The sequence below is a fragment of the Myxocyprinus asiaticus genome, chromosome 21 (genome assembly GCF_019703515.2).
Source record: "Myxocyprinus asiaticus isolate MX2 ecotype Aquarium Trade chromosome 21, UBuf_Myxa_2, whole genome shotgun sequence".
Classification (NCBI taxonomy): Eukaryota; Metazoa; Chordata; class Actinopteri; order Cypriniformes; family Catostomidae; genus Myxocyprinus; species Myxocyprinus asiaticus.
Window position 1 is genome coordinate 16454756 of NC_059364.1, and position 15702 is coordinate 16470457.

General features: G+C 36.1%; 2 protein-coding genes across 3 annotated transcripts in view; both read left to right on the forward strand.

Annotated features, from left to right (window-relative positions):
* Window positions 1-2361, forward strand: part of wdr35 (WD repeat domain 35) — a 29294-nt gene extending 26933 nt beyond the window's left edge. The window contains exon 28 of the mRNA XM_051648982.1: window positions 370-2361. Within this exon, the coding sequence (XP_051504942.1) occupies window positions 370-520 (151 nt within the window). The 3' untranslated portion in view covers window positions 521-2361. The remainder of the gene's footprint in view (window positions 1-369) is intronic.
* Window positions 2362-2869: 508 nt separating this feature from the next.
* Window positions 2870-13948, forward strand: kcns3a (potassium voltage-gated channel, delayed-rectifier, subfamily S, member 3a). Of its 2 annotated transcripts, none has more exons than XM_051648991.1 (2): window positions 2870-3025; window positions 4745-13948. In XM_051648991.1, exon 2 carries the CDS (start codon window positions 4832-4834, stop codon window positions 6350-6352), a length of 1521 nt encoding a protein of 506 aa, XP_051504951.1. In that variant the 5' UTR covers window positions 2870-3025; window positions 4745-4831; the 3' UTR covers window positions 6353-13948. The 2 variants fall into 2 exon arrangements, with proteins under 2 accessions (XP_051504951.1, XP_051504950.1); XM_051648990.1 differs by lacking the exon at window positions 2870-3025 and adding an exon at window positions 3159-3568.
* Window positions 13949-15702: the final 1754 nt, after the last annotated feature.

Consider the following 15702-nt stretch of genomic DNA (forward strand, 5'->3'; position numbering starts at 1 on the left):
CAAGATGGATGTCTTTGACTTTTGCACCACGTCTCGCTGTTTATTCAGTGTCTCGCACAGGAGCACCACGTTTTAAGATGCAAAGAACTTAAACTCTCAAGACACTAGCTTTTTTTTTTTTTTTTAAGCACAAGAAGGTGTTAGGTCTGAATGCCCATAACACTTTCCATTTAACTACCTGGAGTTTTTTTTGGTCATAATTTGGACAATGATCTTAAACTATTACTTCACGCTACTCTATTTATTAATTAGTAATCAACACAGTGCAAAATGTGATTGATTAGTGAAATAACTGCCCTAGTTATGTTCATAAGAATGCAAGATTATCCGAGTTAAATCTCTCTCTCTTTTTCTCTCTTCCTTTTTCAGGCCTGAGGGCAAGTTACCCACTTGTATCGTGACAGGAAGAGTGATATCTGAGTATCAGTTCTGGTTGTGCAGTGTGTGTAAACATTGTGCTTTGGAGCAGGAAATTACACAACACAACTTCTGTCCTCTCTGCCACTCTTCAGTGGCATAAACTTCATCCTGTGTCCTTTCCAATGCTCATCTCTTGCTCTGTCAAATTTCAGACTTTTTTTTTTTACATAGTGCACAATGAACTCTGCCATAGAATTACAAGGTTCAATATAGCTGCAAGCAATGATGACGGGCCCAAGCACCATGGGTCCATTTCCTCCCGGTGGCTTTCGGAAAACAACGCAAGGTGGACACATGCATTTGGCATTTGACATTCTCCTAAACAATTTTGAAGCAATTTGGGTAAATATAAGAGGACTATTTTAAAGTCTGTTTTAAGAGCCACACTTCCTGCTGCCAGGTGGTGGCGCTATGACCGTGACCCAAAATAGTCACATGTGAATAGTCCTCAAGACTAAACATACATCACATTGCGCACAGAAGATATGAGACATCTTTTTTCCCATTTTTCGCCATTAATTTAATGCCTCGCTATGGCAACACCGTTCGATATATCAAAAAACTGTTCACAATTTAGCATCTTCTATGTCTTGGCATAATATTGTCTTAATGTGGTGACAGTCTCATGAATCCCATAGGAGGAGTATTTAAAAGTTCAGAGTCTGCAATATTTAAAAAAATCCAAAATGGCCGACTTCCTGTTGGGTGGAGCTAATAACTATAATTATGAAAGTTGTCCGGCTTGATGAGAACTATATATGTACCAATTGTGGTGACTGTAGGTGAAAATGGGGATGCTACAGAGGCCGTCTTACACGGCCATTTTAAAGGGGACGGTAAAGAGCCCCCCCCCATATGCCGTTGCTATGGCAACACTATTTAAGATATCAAATATCCCTTGACAGTTTTACATCAGCAGTGTCTTGACATTATTCTAAAGAATTTTGAAGCAATTCATGTAAACAAAAGAGGGCTATTTCTAGGTCTGTTAAAAGTGCCATACTTCCTACTGCCAGTTGGTGGCACTATGACCGTGCCCCATAATAGCCACATCCATGTGATTAGCCCCCATTACCACACATACAGCTGAATTTTCATCAAAATCACACAATGCTCACAGAAGATATAAGGCATTTTCTGTTTTCCAGTTTTCACCATAAATGTATTGCTTCGCCATGGGGACACCATTCAAAATTTTAAAAATCCATTTGCAATTTAGCATCTACAGTGTCTTGGCATGATGTTGCACAAATTTGGTGCCAGTTACATGAATCCCTTAGGAGGAGTATTTAAAAGTTCAGAGCCTGCAATTTTCAGAAAATCCAAAATGGCCGACTTCCTGTTGGGCGAGCTAATGTCTGTAACTATGAAAGTTGTTCAGCTTGATGAGAACAATATATGTGCCAAGTTTGGTGACTCTAGGTGAAAATGGGGGTGCTACAGAGACCCCGTTACAAGCCCATTTTCAAGGGGACCTGCAACTTTGCCCAGCCCTAATGGCCGACGACTCTGATGTGTGTGCAATATTCAAGAGTTTTCACGCTTGTTAAGTACCTAAAACCTTGAAAAGAATAATAAAAATAATCCTTAGAAGAACAATACGGCTTCTGCACTTTCAGTGCTTGGACTCTAAAAATGTCATTTGGATGTTCAAAAATATTTATTTATTATTTTTGTCTGTTTTGTATACCAATTTCATATATTGATGTATAGATTTACATTATTTACTTCAGTATTTTATGTAGAAATATGAGTGACTCATCTTAGAAATGGGTAACATACTGTACGTGTGTAATTATGTGAAACAAATCCTAACAAGCAGAAGACAAACATACTGCTCCAATAAATGCATTTTGTATATTAAATATAATTTTTCAGTTAAAATATAACAGGTTGAGTGCTCTTGTGTCTTTATCAACAATCGTAACTAGCTAGAAAAAAGAAAAAAAAAAACTTTAATTTGATATACAATTCCTTAGAATTACTCTCTCAAAATTGGCATTTAATTTCATAGAATTTTGTGTTCACATCTTGTTAGTTCTGATATGATTTAAGATTTAAGATTGTTTATTTATTTATTTTTACCTGTCCAGTGAAACTATTACAGCAAATGTCTTTCCTATTTATGGTCACTTTGTCCTATCTCACAATCTTATACAATGCTGACCCCTACAGTTGGGCCAGAGTATTGACGCTTCTACCAGAATGTTTTGCATCGCTTGTTGCATTTACTTGAGAGATGTATAGGTTTGTCTCCAAGAATAAGTCATGATGTTCTTCTTTACTGGAAAATCTGGGTTATTTTCCTTCTTGAAGTAATCTACTTTTTTGTATTAACATGTAAAATTATATACAAAATTAAACCATATTATTTCGCAGCTGCATGTGTTCCTGGCTGCCTCTAGAGGGCACCATCTGTTAATTCGTCCCTGCACGTGCGGCAGACAGAATTAAAAAAATAATTTGAATATCTCACAGTTACACGCTCAGGTGCTGTTCGCTCTGTTTTACAATTGTTTGCCTCTGTAAACTTGCGATAGGCGGACGTCTTGAACCGTTGCGCCACGTCTCGCACAGGAGAGCCACGTTTTTAAAACGTATCAAGGTAAAAAGGACCAGTTTTAAAAACGCGTCTCGAGTCATCTGCATTTCTTTCGTTTGTTAACATAAAGTAATCCTCTCACATTTGATCTCAGTTCTCTTTCTCAGCAGTTAGGAACTCAAGGGATCTTTAATCTCAGCCTTTTATTATTGTTTTCTAATCCTTTTGCTGCTCTTCACGGCTGGCTAAAATATCTGACTCTCACGCCGCCACTTCCGTTTATTTTTCACTCAATTCTTCTTCCTCTTGTTTCACCATCTGTGCTTGAAGTTAAAAAGCGCACGTCCTCAAAGGCAAAGCACAAGCGCGCACTAGTTGCCACGGGCCAGTGACGCACGGACGCGCAGCTGCCCCGAGGAACCGCAAGTGCATAGCGGCACACACTTTGCCAAGCGTCCCACCCGACACTGTCCGCTGCGGGACATGGGGCAAATACTGCGAGTGAGCGCACAACGGACTAGCTTTTATGAAGGAAGGCGCTGGAGGATGGCAATATCTACACCGAACGTTTTTGCAGTGCACTGACGCCATAGGAAAGGGAAATAGGTAAATCTTACATTTAATTTTAGAACTTGAAGTTTGGTGCCGGAGTTGGACATCGGAGCAGGCGGTGCTCGCAAATTTATACACCTGCTGTCTCCAGAAAAGTTAACGCGAACGAAATAAACAATTACATCTATATTTATAATTGAAAATAATTATTTTAGTAACACTTTGTAATAAGGTTCTAATTGTTAACAATTCTGTAAATGCATTTGGTATAATTAACTTACTAATTAACAATATTTTTAACAACATTTATTAATCTTGTTTAATGTTAGTTTATAAAAAAACAATTGTTCATTGTTAACTATAGTTAAAGTACAACATTTAATTTTAAAACTATTCTTATATGCTGAAATTTACATCAACAAAGAATAATGAGTCGTGTAAAAGTATGGGTTATTGTTAGTTCATGTTTACTGATGCAGTTAACTAATGTGAACGAATATAACTTTATTGTAAAGTGGGTAACATTAGTAAACATGAACTAACAATGAACAATACTTTTACAGCATTTATTAATCTTGGTAAATGTTAATTTCAACGTACAAATACATTGACATTAACATTACTAACATTAGCAAAGATTAATAAATGCTGTAAAGATATATTGTTCATTGTTAGTTCATGATACCTTATGCATTAATCTTAACGAATGGAACCTTATTGTAAACTGTTACAACTATTTTGAACACAAATTCAACATGTTTTAATGTGTGATTCTTTGATATTAGTACAAATATTGGTGTTTTTCTTTGGTTACTTTCCTTGCAAAAAGTTTAATGTAGATAAGATTGAAATGATTTCTGGGTGAGAAAGTCAGAGTCAGTGTTAAAATGTTCATAAGTGTCGATGAGGCTTAGTTTATGACACTGTACAGAATCAGTATACATTTGCAGCTATAAAGGCTGATTTTGGGCTCATTACAGTTGTTACAGATACAAGCAGTACGTAAAAGATCAGCTGTATTCCAGCATTTGCATTTAAATCTGAAGGCTGGAAGTTTCTGTCTTGTCATTTACAGCATAATATGCCAAGATTATAGAGCTGAGCACAGTAAAGTGGTGTATGGTGAGAAATAATGAATTTATTGCCATCAGGTCAACCTTTTCTTCTTAAATTTTTTTTTTATTTATTTTTTTTTTTATGTATGTTTCTCCAATTTTTCTCCCAATATAGGCATGGAGCCATAGCTGATCACTCTGGGTCTCTCTCCACCACTGCTTAGTTTGACTGTCCCATTTACTTCATGTTCTGGCCTTCATCATGGTGTACGGGCAGGTCCTGCACCACCAAGGTCCCGAGGAGAGCTTCATCAACCTCAACGTTGGTGGCTTTAAGCAGCGCGTGGAACGCATCATCCTCCAGCGTTTCCCCAACACACGGCTGGCACAGTTACTTTACTGCAGCTCAGAGGCTGCTATTCTCCAGCTTTGTGATGACTATGGCGCAGCCGACCGTGAATATTATTTCGACCGCAACCCAGGATTTTTTCGCTATGTGCTGAATTTTTACCATACTGGTAAGATCCACCTCATGGAAGAGTTGTGTGTGTTTAGTTTTAGTCAGGAATTGGAATATTGGGGCATTAAAGAGCTTCACCTTGATGCTTGTTGCAGCAACAAATTTCTAGAACAGAAAGAGTATGCAGGAGAGCGCGATTGGGGAAATGATGACGACCCACAGAACCAGCTGCAGGACAGCTTGGACTCATCCATGGAGGAGCTTTCTGCATTTGATAAAGACCTGGAGAAGTTCGAGGGCACCTGGTGCTCTGAGAAGCGCAAGCAACTCTGGCTACGACTGGAGAATCCTGGATATTCCTGCTCTGCGAAAATTACAGCTGTGTTTTCTCTGAGTGTGGTGCTAATGAGTATTGTAGCCATGTGTGTTCATAGCATGCCTGAGTTCCACCAGGTGGATGCCAATGATAAGGAGGTGGAGGACCCTGTGTTTGCTGTGTTTGAGACCTTTTGTGTCCTCTGGTTCTCCATTGAATTTATCCTACGGCTAGCTGTCACACCATGTTTGCGCAAATTCCTGTGCAATGCATTAAACATCATTGACTTTGCGTCCATTGTTCCATTTTATGCAACGCTGGCATTCGAAACAGTCGATGCTGAAGAAAGTGAGGAGCTTGAGAACGTTGGGAGGGTCGTGCAGATCTTGCGTCTCATGCGGATCTTTCGCATCCTCAAACTGGCACGGCATTCGGTCGGGTTGCGTTCACTTGGGGCGACTCTTCGTCACAGCTACCATGAGGTTGGACTCCTCCTCCTCTTCCTCTCCGTTGGTATCTCCATTTTCTCTGTGCTCATCTATTTTGCGGAAAGAGAGGACGATGAGTCTAAACTGCAGACCATACCGGTGGGCTGGTGGTGGGCGACGATCAGCATGACCACGGTGGGATACGGCGACACGTATCCTGTCACGCTGGCTGGGAAACTCGTCGCCACCTTGTGCATCATTTGTGGCCTGCTTGTGGTTGCTCTTCCTATCAGCATCATCTTCAATAAGTTCTCCAAGTATTACCAGAGACAGAAAGCCCTAGTGGAGGCTGACCAGCTCCAACAAGATGATGAAAAACATCTAGATCTCAGCATGCTGGGAGGTCTCCCATTTATTCACATGAGTGACATCTACACCCAAAAGATGAATTCTCTGGTGCGCAGTGTGTCCTCTAAGAGTAGCGTTGGAAGTGAGGGAGACAACACTGATGCTTCAAGCATTCAGGATGTAGAAGTTTTCTGCCCTTCTGGGATGCCAGAGGCAGACAAAGCAACATAAAAATAAACACATACATGCACGCATAACCTCAGATGAATGGGGAGAGAAGAAATTAGAAGAAACCTACAGTCACATGAAATGTGCAGGACACAAACACTTCCTCAGTCAGATCTGCAGCACATGGCGAGGAAAGACTAGAGAACCGTAAGTTCTCTCGCAGCTCTGTTTCTTCCTGAGTAGGTCCTGAACCTTTAATAAGGACCATGGAAAAATCAACAGCACTTTTTCTCTTTATTTCTCAGGGTTAAAAATTTCTTATGCTTTCCATTATTTATGGATCAGAACCTGTTACAGACGTTAACTAACAAAGGGCCAGTGCTAGCACTAACGTTGATGCTGTCTACCCAATTAATTGTCATCACTGATTGACAGGTGTTTTTTTTTATTTTTTATATCATTTGGACAAGCTGTTCATTTAATTAAAAGCATTTCTGTAGTACTTGTGGGAGAAAAGCTATACTTAAATGTTTTATAAACAATGACAGCATTTGAAATGCTGGACTTAAGATGGCATGTTGGTGTACACCATCCTCCCTAATGTGTCCATCAGAGGGATGGAAGGAATGTGTGCATGCATATTTCAACGCGAGAAAGGAGAGGCCACAAGAGAAAGGATGAGAGAAGAAAGCAGGTGAATAGATGTTACAGTTGCATAAAGTGTTGATGTACAGCATCAGAATCTTGGCTCTTGGTTTTGAAATCACTGCATTTAGTCCATAGAGAGATGATGGAACTTTATTTTAAACAACAGCTTTTTGGAAATGAAAGGTCATTTCTAATTTTCTCTTATATCTGGGAATAATGTGCAGCCATGCAATGCAAAAATATCAGTTTCTTAATCAGTATTTATTTTTCTAGTAAAATATCTTAACATCCTTAAAACAAGATTACTTGAGAAGCAAAATTGTGTGAGATATTAAAGGAATGTTCTGGGTTCAATACAAGTTAAGCACAGTCGAAAGCATTTGTGGCATAATGCTGATTACCACAAAAATGAATTTCGACTCGTTCCTCCTTTAAAAAAAGAAGAAGCAAAAATCTAGGTTCCAGTGAGGCACTTACAATGGAAGTGAAAGGGGTCAATTTGTTAACGTTAAAATACTCACTTCATAAGTATAACCACAAGACATAAAATATATGCGTGTAAACTTGATTTTAGTGTGATAAAATCACTTACAAACCTTTTCTGTGTAAAGTTAAAGCCAATTTTACAACTTTGTTACCATGACGATGTAATGTCAACATACCCTAAAACGACTGTAAATATGACAATTTAAACAACTTTACAGCTCAAATAATACACAAGTGTTAACAGAAGTATTAATGTAAGTGCTTTATAAAATTACAAGTTTCACATTTCTGTTTAAACCCCCCAAAATTGACTATGTTCACTTTCATTGTTCCCATACACTTCCATAAGTGCCTCACTGTAACCCAGATTTTTGCTTTTTTTTAAAGAAAAGGAGGAACAAGTTGAAATAATTTTTATGTGGTAATCGGAATCATGCCACAAATGCTGTCGATTTAGCTTAACTTGTATTGAACCTAGAACATTCCTTTAAGACTTGTTCTCAGTACATATGATCTTGAATACATTATATTTTTCTTTCCCCTTTGGCAAATAATTTTATATATATATTATATTCTTTTATATTTGTTTATATTTATATTGTTTTTATTTTATTTTTTATATTTAAGCTTAAACCTTACAAAATGTTGTTAGGTTAATGCTTAAAACAAGAAAAACCAATGGGTTAAAAAAACGTAATTCAAGATATATAAAGTCTTAAAATCTCACAATTTTGCTTCTCAATTAAATGTATCTTGTTGTAATCGTGTTTAGATATTTTTACTGGACAACAAGACAAAAATACTGATTAGAGAAATGATTTCTGCATTGTGCACTGCGAAAACTCCTTTTCTTATTCAACATTTTTCTCTTATTTTACAGTAAAAATATCTAAACATTCTTAAAACAAGATAAATTTACTTGAGCGAAAAAATATGAGATATTAAGTCTTTTTCAAATAAATTAACAAAATTAAGTAAGGTTAATACTGAAGACAGGAAAAAATTTGCCAATTGGGTAGGAAAAATGGAAAAACAAGTATATTGGTATCACTTTACAATAAGGTTAATTTTGTTAACATTTGTTGACAACAGAAGTTAACATGAACTAACAATGGACAATACTTCTACAGCATTTCTTAATCTTAGTTAATGTTAAATTCAACATACTAATACATTTTTTAAATCAAAAGTTGTGTTTATTAACATTAGTTAATGTATTATGAAATAACAAACTAACAATGAACAGTTGTATTTATTTTTTTATTAACTAACATTAACAAAGACAAATAAATGCTGTAAACAATATATTGTTAATTGTTCATGATACCTAATATATTAATCTAATGTTATCGAATGGAACCTTATTGTACACTGTTACCTAGGCCTAGTATTTTCTTGTTTTAAGTCAATTCTAAATTCTGTTTGATTTTATTGTGAAAATATTACCAAATATCTTGTTATTTTGCCTTTCAAGTAAATTGTCTTATTTTAAGGTTGTTCAGATATGTTTACTGGAAAACAAGAAAAAAATACTAGTTATTAAATGGATAGCTCAGACTCTGAATTCTGATTGGATGAGCCACATTCAAAGGCATTTTAAAATGACAATAAATGCACATCTAGTATAGCACATTCTGTATTAATGCGCTATATACTGTATGTTACTATATTATTTTGCAGAAGAATTGTTTAAAGGATTAATTAATAGATTAATAAAACACTGAACTGCTTAATAAAAAAATGGTATCTTTCATGATATCTGTTGCTGCCGTTGCATAAAAGCAAACCCCAAAGAGTCCTTGTGCTACAGTGATTTTAGCATGGGTAAGGGTGTTTTAGTCACTCCTCCTTTGGTTCATGTGAAAGAAAAGGATTTTTGCAGTGTGTACATCATCAAAAATCTCTTGAACATGAATAAATGAACATAAAATTCACACTTATCCTGTTTCTTTTGCCTGGAGGGGAACCCATTCTCTCTCCATCTTGCTCTCTCTCTTCCAGAGTGACTTATGTCAGTATGCTGTATTAGCAGCAGGGAGAGAGGTCCAAATATAAGGGCTGCCTGCCATGGGGGATGTATTACTGCTGAAACGGCAGCCGTTTGGCAAGTGGCTTTAACTTGGATAGATTGGTCTGTGTTTGAGATGTGCCCATTGATCAATGTGTCATGCTTGTGTGCTCAAGTGCTTAAGGTCGGACCTGAATCCCTCATGAGTTACTTGAATGGTGCAGTTGACCCATTTCAGCTCCAGCAAACTCTGAGACTAAAGTTTCAAGGAGAACATGACTGAATAGAAAAATGCTGGTGACACTGCCAAAGGTTCTATATGATAACATTTTGCAGTTAACATGAACTAACAAAGAACAATACTTTTAAAGCATTTATTATATCTTGATTAATGTTAATGTCTACATATTCTAATATATTTTTAATTGATTATGAACTTGACATGAACTTACAATGAATAACAGTATATACAGTATAAATTAATTTTAACCAAGATAGTAAGTGCTGTAAACATTATTGTTCATTGTTAGTTGGTAACTATAATGCATTATATAACTAATGTTAAAGGAATGTTCCGGTTTTAGTCCAAGTTAAGCTCAGTTAACAGCATTTGTTGCATATTGTTGATTTCCACAAAAAAATTTTTGATATCCTTCGTTTGTTTAAAAAAACAAACATTGCAGTTACAGTGAGGCACTTACAATGGAAGTGAATGAGGTCAGTCCATAAACGCTAAAATACACATAGTTTCAAAAGCCACTAGATGTTACATTATATGTGTTACCATGACCATGTGTAAAGTAAGCTTTTTTTTTTTTTTTTTTTTTTTTTTAAGATACAAGGAATGAGTCTAAATGATTTTTTTGTGGTAATCAATATTATGCCATAAAATGCTGTTGATTGAGCTTAACTTTACTTTCTATCCTTGAACATGCCTTTATCATACAGAACCTTATTGTAAAGTGTTCCGAAAATGTTCTTCCTTTTGTTTTACAAATGCTTATACTAGGACCTTTCAGTCTTGACAGTGATTATGCAATCAGAGTGATTGAAAATAATACAGAGAGAGAAAGCTGGTTATTATTTGTTAGTGTATAAAAGGAAATATTTTAAAGAAATAGTTTCCTATTAGAGATTGATTACTGTATGTGCCATGTACTGTGGCAGAACGGCTCCTCTCCCTGCTCTTAGATAGAAATATGAGGCAGCCACAAAAAGTTACATTTCTCATACAAACCATATGTTTGTATAGCTCATACAAATATGAGCATGGTGCATACAAAAATATATTTACAATCACAGCATTGTTCCACTGACATCATCGCCATTTCAATCTGTTATGAGCTGGTTGTCAAGGATGTTGGTTTTTAACCCATGGGAGGGCAGAACCCACAAACGTGTGGGTTCCCATTTCACTATGAGCAAGGCACTTAATCTCATGATGCTCCAGGACAGTATGTAGGCTACTTTGTACTTTGAGTTGCTTATGGGGATGTTTCTTTGGATAAAACCATCTGCCATGTGGCACAACCTATTCAACATCAGAGTTTGACAGTTAACAAGGGCCACAAACATATGCATATGCACATAAGCACAGCATATGTTGTTGACAAGAATATTCACTTAGTGGTTGTCAGTTCCAGCAGAGCAGACTATAAAATGAGATCTGAAAGAGCTGAATTTTCCTAATTTGATTTCAGGTAAAATAAACTAGCTTAAGAATTGCAAACATTTTCAAACAGATTTCACTCCTGTCTTCCATTGGTTGGATAAAACAGATAGTTCAGCCCCAAATTAACGCCACTGGTTAAACCAATGTTGCAAATGCAGGTTGGTCAGGATGCTCAAACAAACAGACCAATGACATTTTACACATGGCTTTCTTATAGTTGTGTCTGCACATTAAGCTGGGATAGGAGAAAGTAATAAAAACACACACATTTCCTCTTTACAATCTACAAATGTACACTTAAACTGCTTTTTAACAAAAGATTAGGTTCAGCATGAAAATATTTTTACTGCTTGTTCAATTTACTTAAAGCTGAAGTATGTAATATCTGTGCCACTAGCGCCACCGAATGGAATTTAAAAAATAAACAAGTGTTTTCAAAACAGCTTTCTGAATATGCCCCTCATCTGCAGTTCAAACAGTCAGATAGTCTTGCCCCCAACTCACAGCATTGGTTGAGTAATGTTGTTGGGGCAGGTCTAAGTGGGTCGCTCAAAACAAACACAGCCATTTTTATAGTGCCACAGAAACACTGTGTTTACATTTGACAGGAACATTAACAAATGACTGGCTAACTTATAGATGTCTCTGCATATTAAGCTGGGATAGAAGAAAGTATTTTAACTAGAGCTGTCGGAATTAACGCGTTAATTGCATGTGATTCATTAAAAAAGTTAATGTGTACATTTTTCTTAATCGCGTATAACGTATTTACCATTAATACAACATAAACCAGCATAAACACTTATTGGGAGGGTGGACCTTTGTAATGTGTCTGCCCAGAGTCATTACACTGACACACCACACCACAACAGCTCTTCCCTGTCAGTGATAAAATGACGGAGAAAGGAGCTCTTGGCGCTATTTGATGTACGAAACAAGCCCAGATGGGACTTGTGATAGAAATCAAGTATTTTCAGCCCATGTAAGGTGCATTTTAATCACCACTGAAGCACGCCAAGTCTTAACCATCACTCTGCTTTCCCATAGAGTTCAAAGTGGCGCTGGACGCTGGCGTTAATGCTGTGATGCGAATCATGAACACAGCTTCACGATTGCTGTAGGAAAGCGGATAGCCACAGTCTATTGCCAGATTAATATTGTGGAGAATGAGAGTTTAAAAGATTTAATGCCCATTTCAATGAATACTAAACCTATGGGGACTAAATCCATCTTTACACAGCAAAGGTGGCACAGAAGCTGCATCTGAAGTTACAATTAGGTGTATTTTTCATAATTTTTCAATTAGCAGGAATAAATGCATTTACACAGCAGTTACAAATGCATAAATAATGTTATGAGATGAATATTTTAAATATAAAATTATGAATATAGAAATATTAAATGAATGAAATTGAAATTTGAATGAATTTTTAACCTGTGGGGACTAATTATTTCAATAATTCAGCCTCCCAATTAGACTTTGGGAAATGTTTAATGCTACTTGAATTGGTAATGCATTTCTATCTGTGGAAGGCTTTGTTTGGAAAATGTTAATAAAGCATTATATTGCTACATATTGTTTTGTTTTCTTTCCTAAGAAGGAAATAAATGCATTTTGACAGGAAAATAATATATATGGTGTCAAATTTAAGCATTTTCAAAATCTGCGATTAATCACAAGTAAAAAAGAAAAGAAAAATGTTATTAATCGCGATTACAATTTTTAATCAACTGACAGCATTCATTTTAACACTTAAAAAGTTACATACTTCAGCTTTAAATAAAATGAACTAAAGCAATACAATATACAATTTTGTCTGAACTTGATTTCGTTGCTTTCTATCAATTTAAATTTGTAAAATGGAAGTTTACTTAATCCATTTGAGTTGGGACTATATGAATACTTTTTGTGGTGTTAATTTAGCATTGATGAAACTCGGCAGGGGATTTCCATATCCCAGCATGCTTTACATGGGACACGATAGGGAGAGTAAATGTTAAAATTTAATGTTAATTTATGTGTTTTTGTGCAAGATAAATATAAAGAGGGATAATTGTTAGTGTTTAAAGTTTTGTTATGTTGAGATTTAGAAAAGTTTCTGTTATGTTGTAGATTTGGGGGTTACCATTATGGTAAAGAGTAGAGCTTGAGCTGACGATGAGGACATGAAATTAATTGCTTGATTTGTTGAGTAAATGCTGTGCTAAACATAGCATAGTTATTAAAGTTCTCTTGGTTGTGCTTCCCACCAGCAATGTATTTAGCATGCTAACATTCACTTTTACTAAATAGTACATAAAGAAATGAAAGAGATTTATTTACATTGACACATAGAATTTAGTTGGGTTTACCCAATTCAACTAGGTTCTTTCTACACAAAGTGTTTGTGTTGAGATTACATAGTAATTTTAAGTTAAGAAAACTCATTTCAAACACGTGGAACTACTGTCCACGACTGAATCAAGTTCAGCCAAAGAGCTATTTTTTTGAGTGTGTGTCATTTTAATGGACTGTGAATCAAAATAGATTTTTACATTTTCTGAGGAAAATGTGAGTGGTGCTTGTGCAACTTACCACCACGACATTAGGGTGGTGTGGATGGTTGCTAGGAGGTTGTCATGATATTCTGATCCCTAGATATTGCTTGGGTCTTTCCTTCATTTCCTTCATGGAATTCTAATAATACTGCAGGAGGAGTTACACACTGAAGTTTAATTTAGTTTTTTTACGGGTTTGCTTAAATCCCTAACCCTAAGTATGAATATTAGTAATAATACATGTATTTTTTCCCTGCTCCACTTATTAACTAAATTGCGTTACTCAATAACGATTTGACAAAATCAATAAAACTATCCTGGAATCACCATGTAACATGCGTCTATGATTTTCTTGTTGATCAATTAAACTGGTAAGAGAATGGCATTCCATAATTCATTTAAGGCATTTCAACCTTCCCTAAAGCTGTAAGTACTTCCAGGACACAATGATCTTGTTTCTGCTTCCTTCAATCTCACATCTGAAGATTGCTTGTCTGCCATCAGACCACTTTACCAAACCCAAATCTATCAGTTCGGCAGGACTGATATGGATGTTATGGATCTCTTGCTGGATTGGTGTGATGTCGTGTTCAATCACAAAGAGGTCTGGAATTTAATTTTGAATGTTGAAGAGGTCACATGCTTGACCAGTGTTCCATCTACCCTTCTGGTCTTCAGCTGGGCGGTTCCACTTCACATAGTTCTCATCAACTGGAGGTCACACAAAGCGGGTATACATAAAGAATATTGATTGTTATTAGCACAAAATGATGTGCCATATCCTCTGTATGAATAATTAAAGGGACAGTTCACTCAAAAGTGATCATTTACCCACCCTCATTTTGTTCAAAGCCAATATCATTTTCTTTCTCTGAGAAAAACAGAATGACAAGTCAAAAGGCATGTGGCATATTTCATATGTCAAAGGCAGAATGTCCGAGCTGTTCTTTTCCATATAACAAAGTGGATGTGTAGTACACAGATGATTTTGTATAAGGAAAACACACAGTAACTCAGTTGGTAGAGCATGGCACTAGCAACAGTGAAATTTACAGGTTAAATTCCCAGGAACGTGCATACTGATAAAATACATAGTCTGATTGTGCTGTAAGTCATTTTGGATAAATGGGTATGCAAAATGTGAATGTTTAAATACATGTCTAAATGTGAACATCAAACTATAAATGGGAAAGTTTACAAATGTATATATTACAAATAATAATGCCTGAACTCCTAATAGTGCTTCTTTAAAGCAGACACATGCTATAGGTCGTAAAGTATGATACTTAGTTAATTATCACTCAGTACTTTTACTGTTGTTTCAGTGAAGGATATGAAGATAATGGCATCAGAGGCAAATTTTGCTTTAACAGTGGATTGTGCTTGTTTATCTGAGTCAAAGATCAGAGGACGGCTGATCGTATAGCCAAACATCAACAATGTCAGCCAATGCCTGATAAGAACATTGCAGAGGACAAAGCAAAGAGCATACAGACACGAACACCCAAAAGTAGGTGTATGTGCGTGTGTGTGTATCAAATCAATGGCGTACAGCAATGATTCCCTACCAGGGGTGCTACGCATACCTTAGGGGGTACTTCAAGTTTTCAATTTTGTATTGTGAAACCTTACTGTGAAAAATCCTGTTAAATTTACAGTAAAATATTGGCAGCTGTGGTTGCCAGAAATTTAGCGTGAAAAATATAGTGACCATGTTTCTTTTTGGTGCCTGTATATTTTACAGTTCACTATCATATACAGTATATCATGAAATGGCATACAACCTGCTGGGACTGCAAAAATCTGCTTCATACTTTTAAATGTACTGTTAACTACCATAGTAACATAAGTGGCAAAGCAAAAGGCCACATGATGACTTAAATTTCATCAATAGAGGCCCCACAGGAGAAATGGCCAACACATATATAGATATATATACAAATACAAAGCACTATCAGGGTAACACAGATGACACTAAATAATACAATAAACATGAACTAGACAACATTAAATCTAACATTGAACACTACGGCATAAATAACGAATAAAATATAATCAAAT

Bases quoted from the DNA above. Each gene is read 5' to 3' on its own strand.
- kcns3a (XM_051648991.1), top strand. From the start codon at position 4,832: ATGGTGTACGGGCAGGTCCTGCACCACCAAGGTCCCGAGGAGAGCTTC.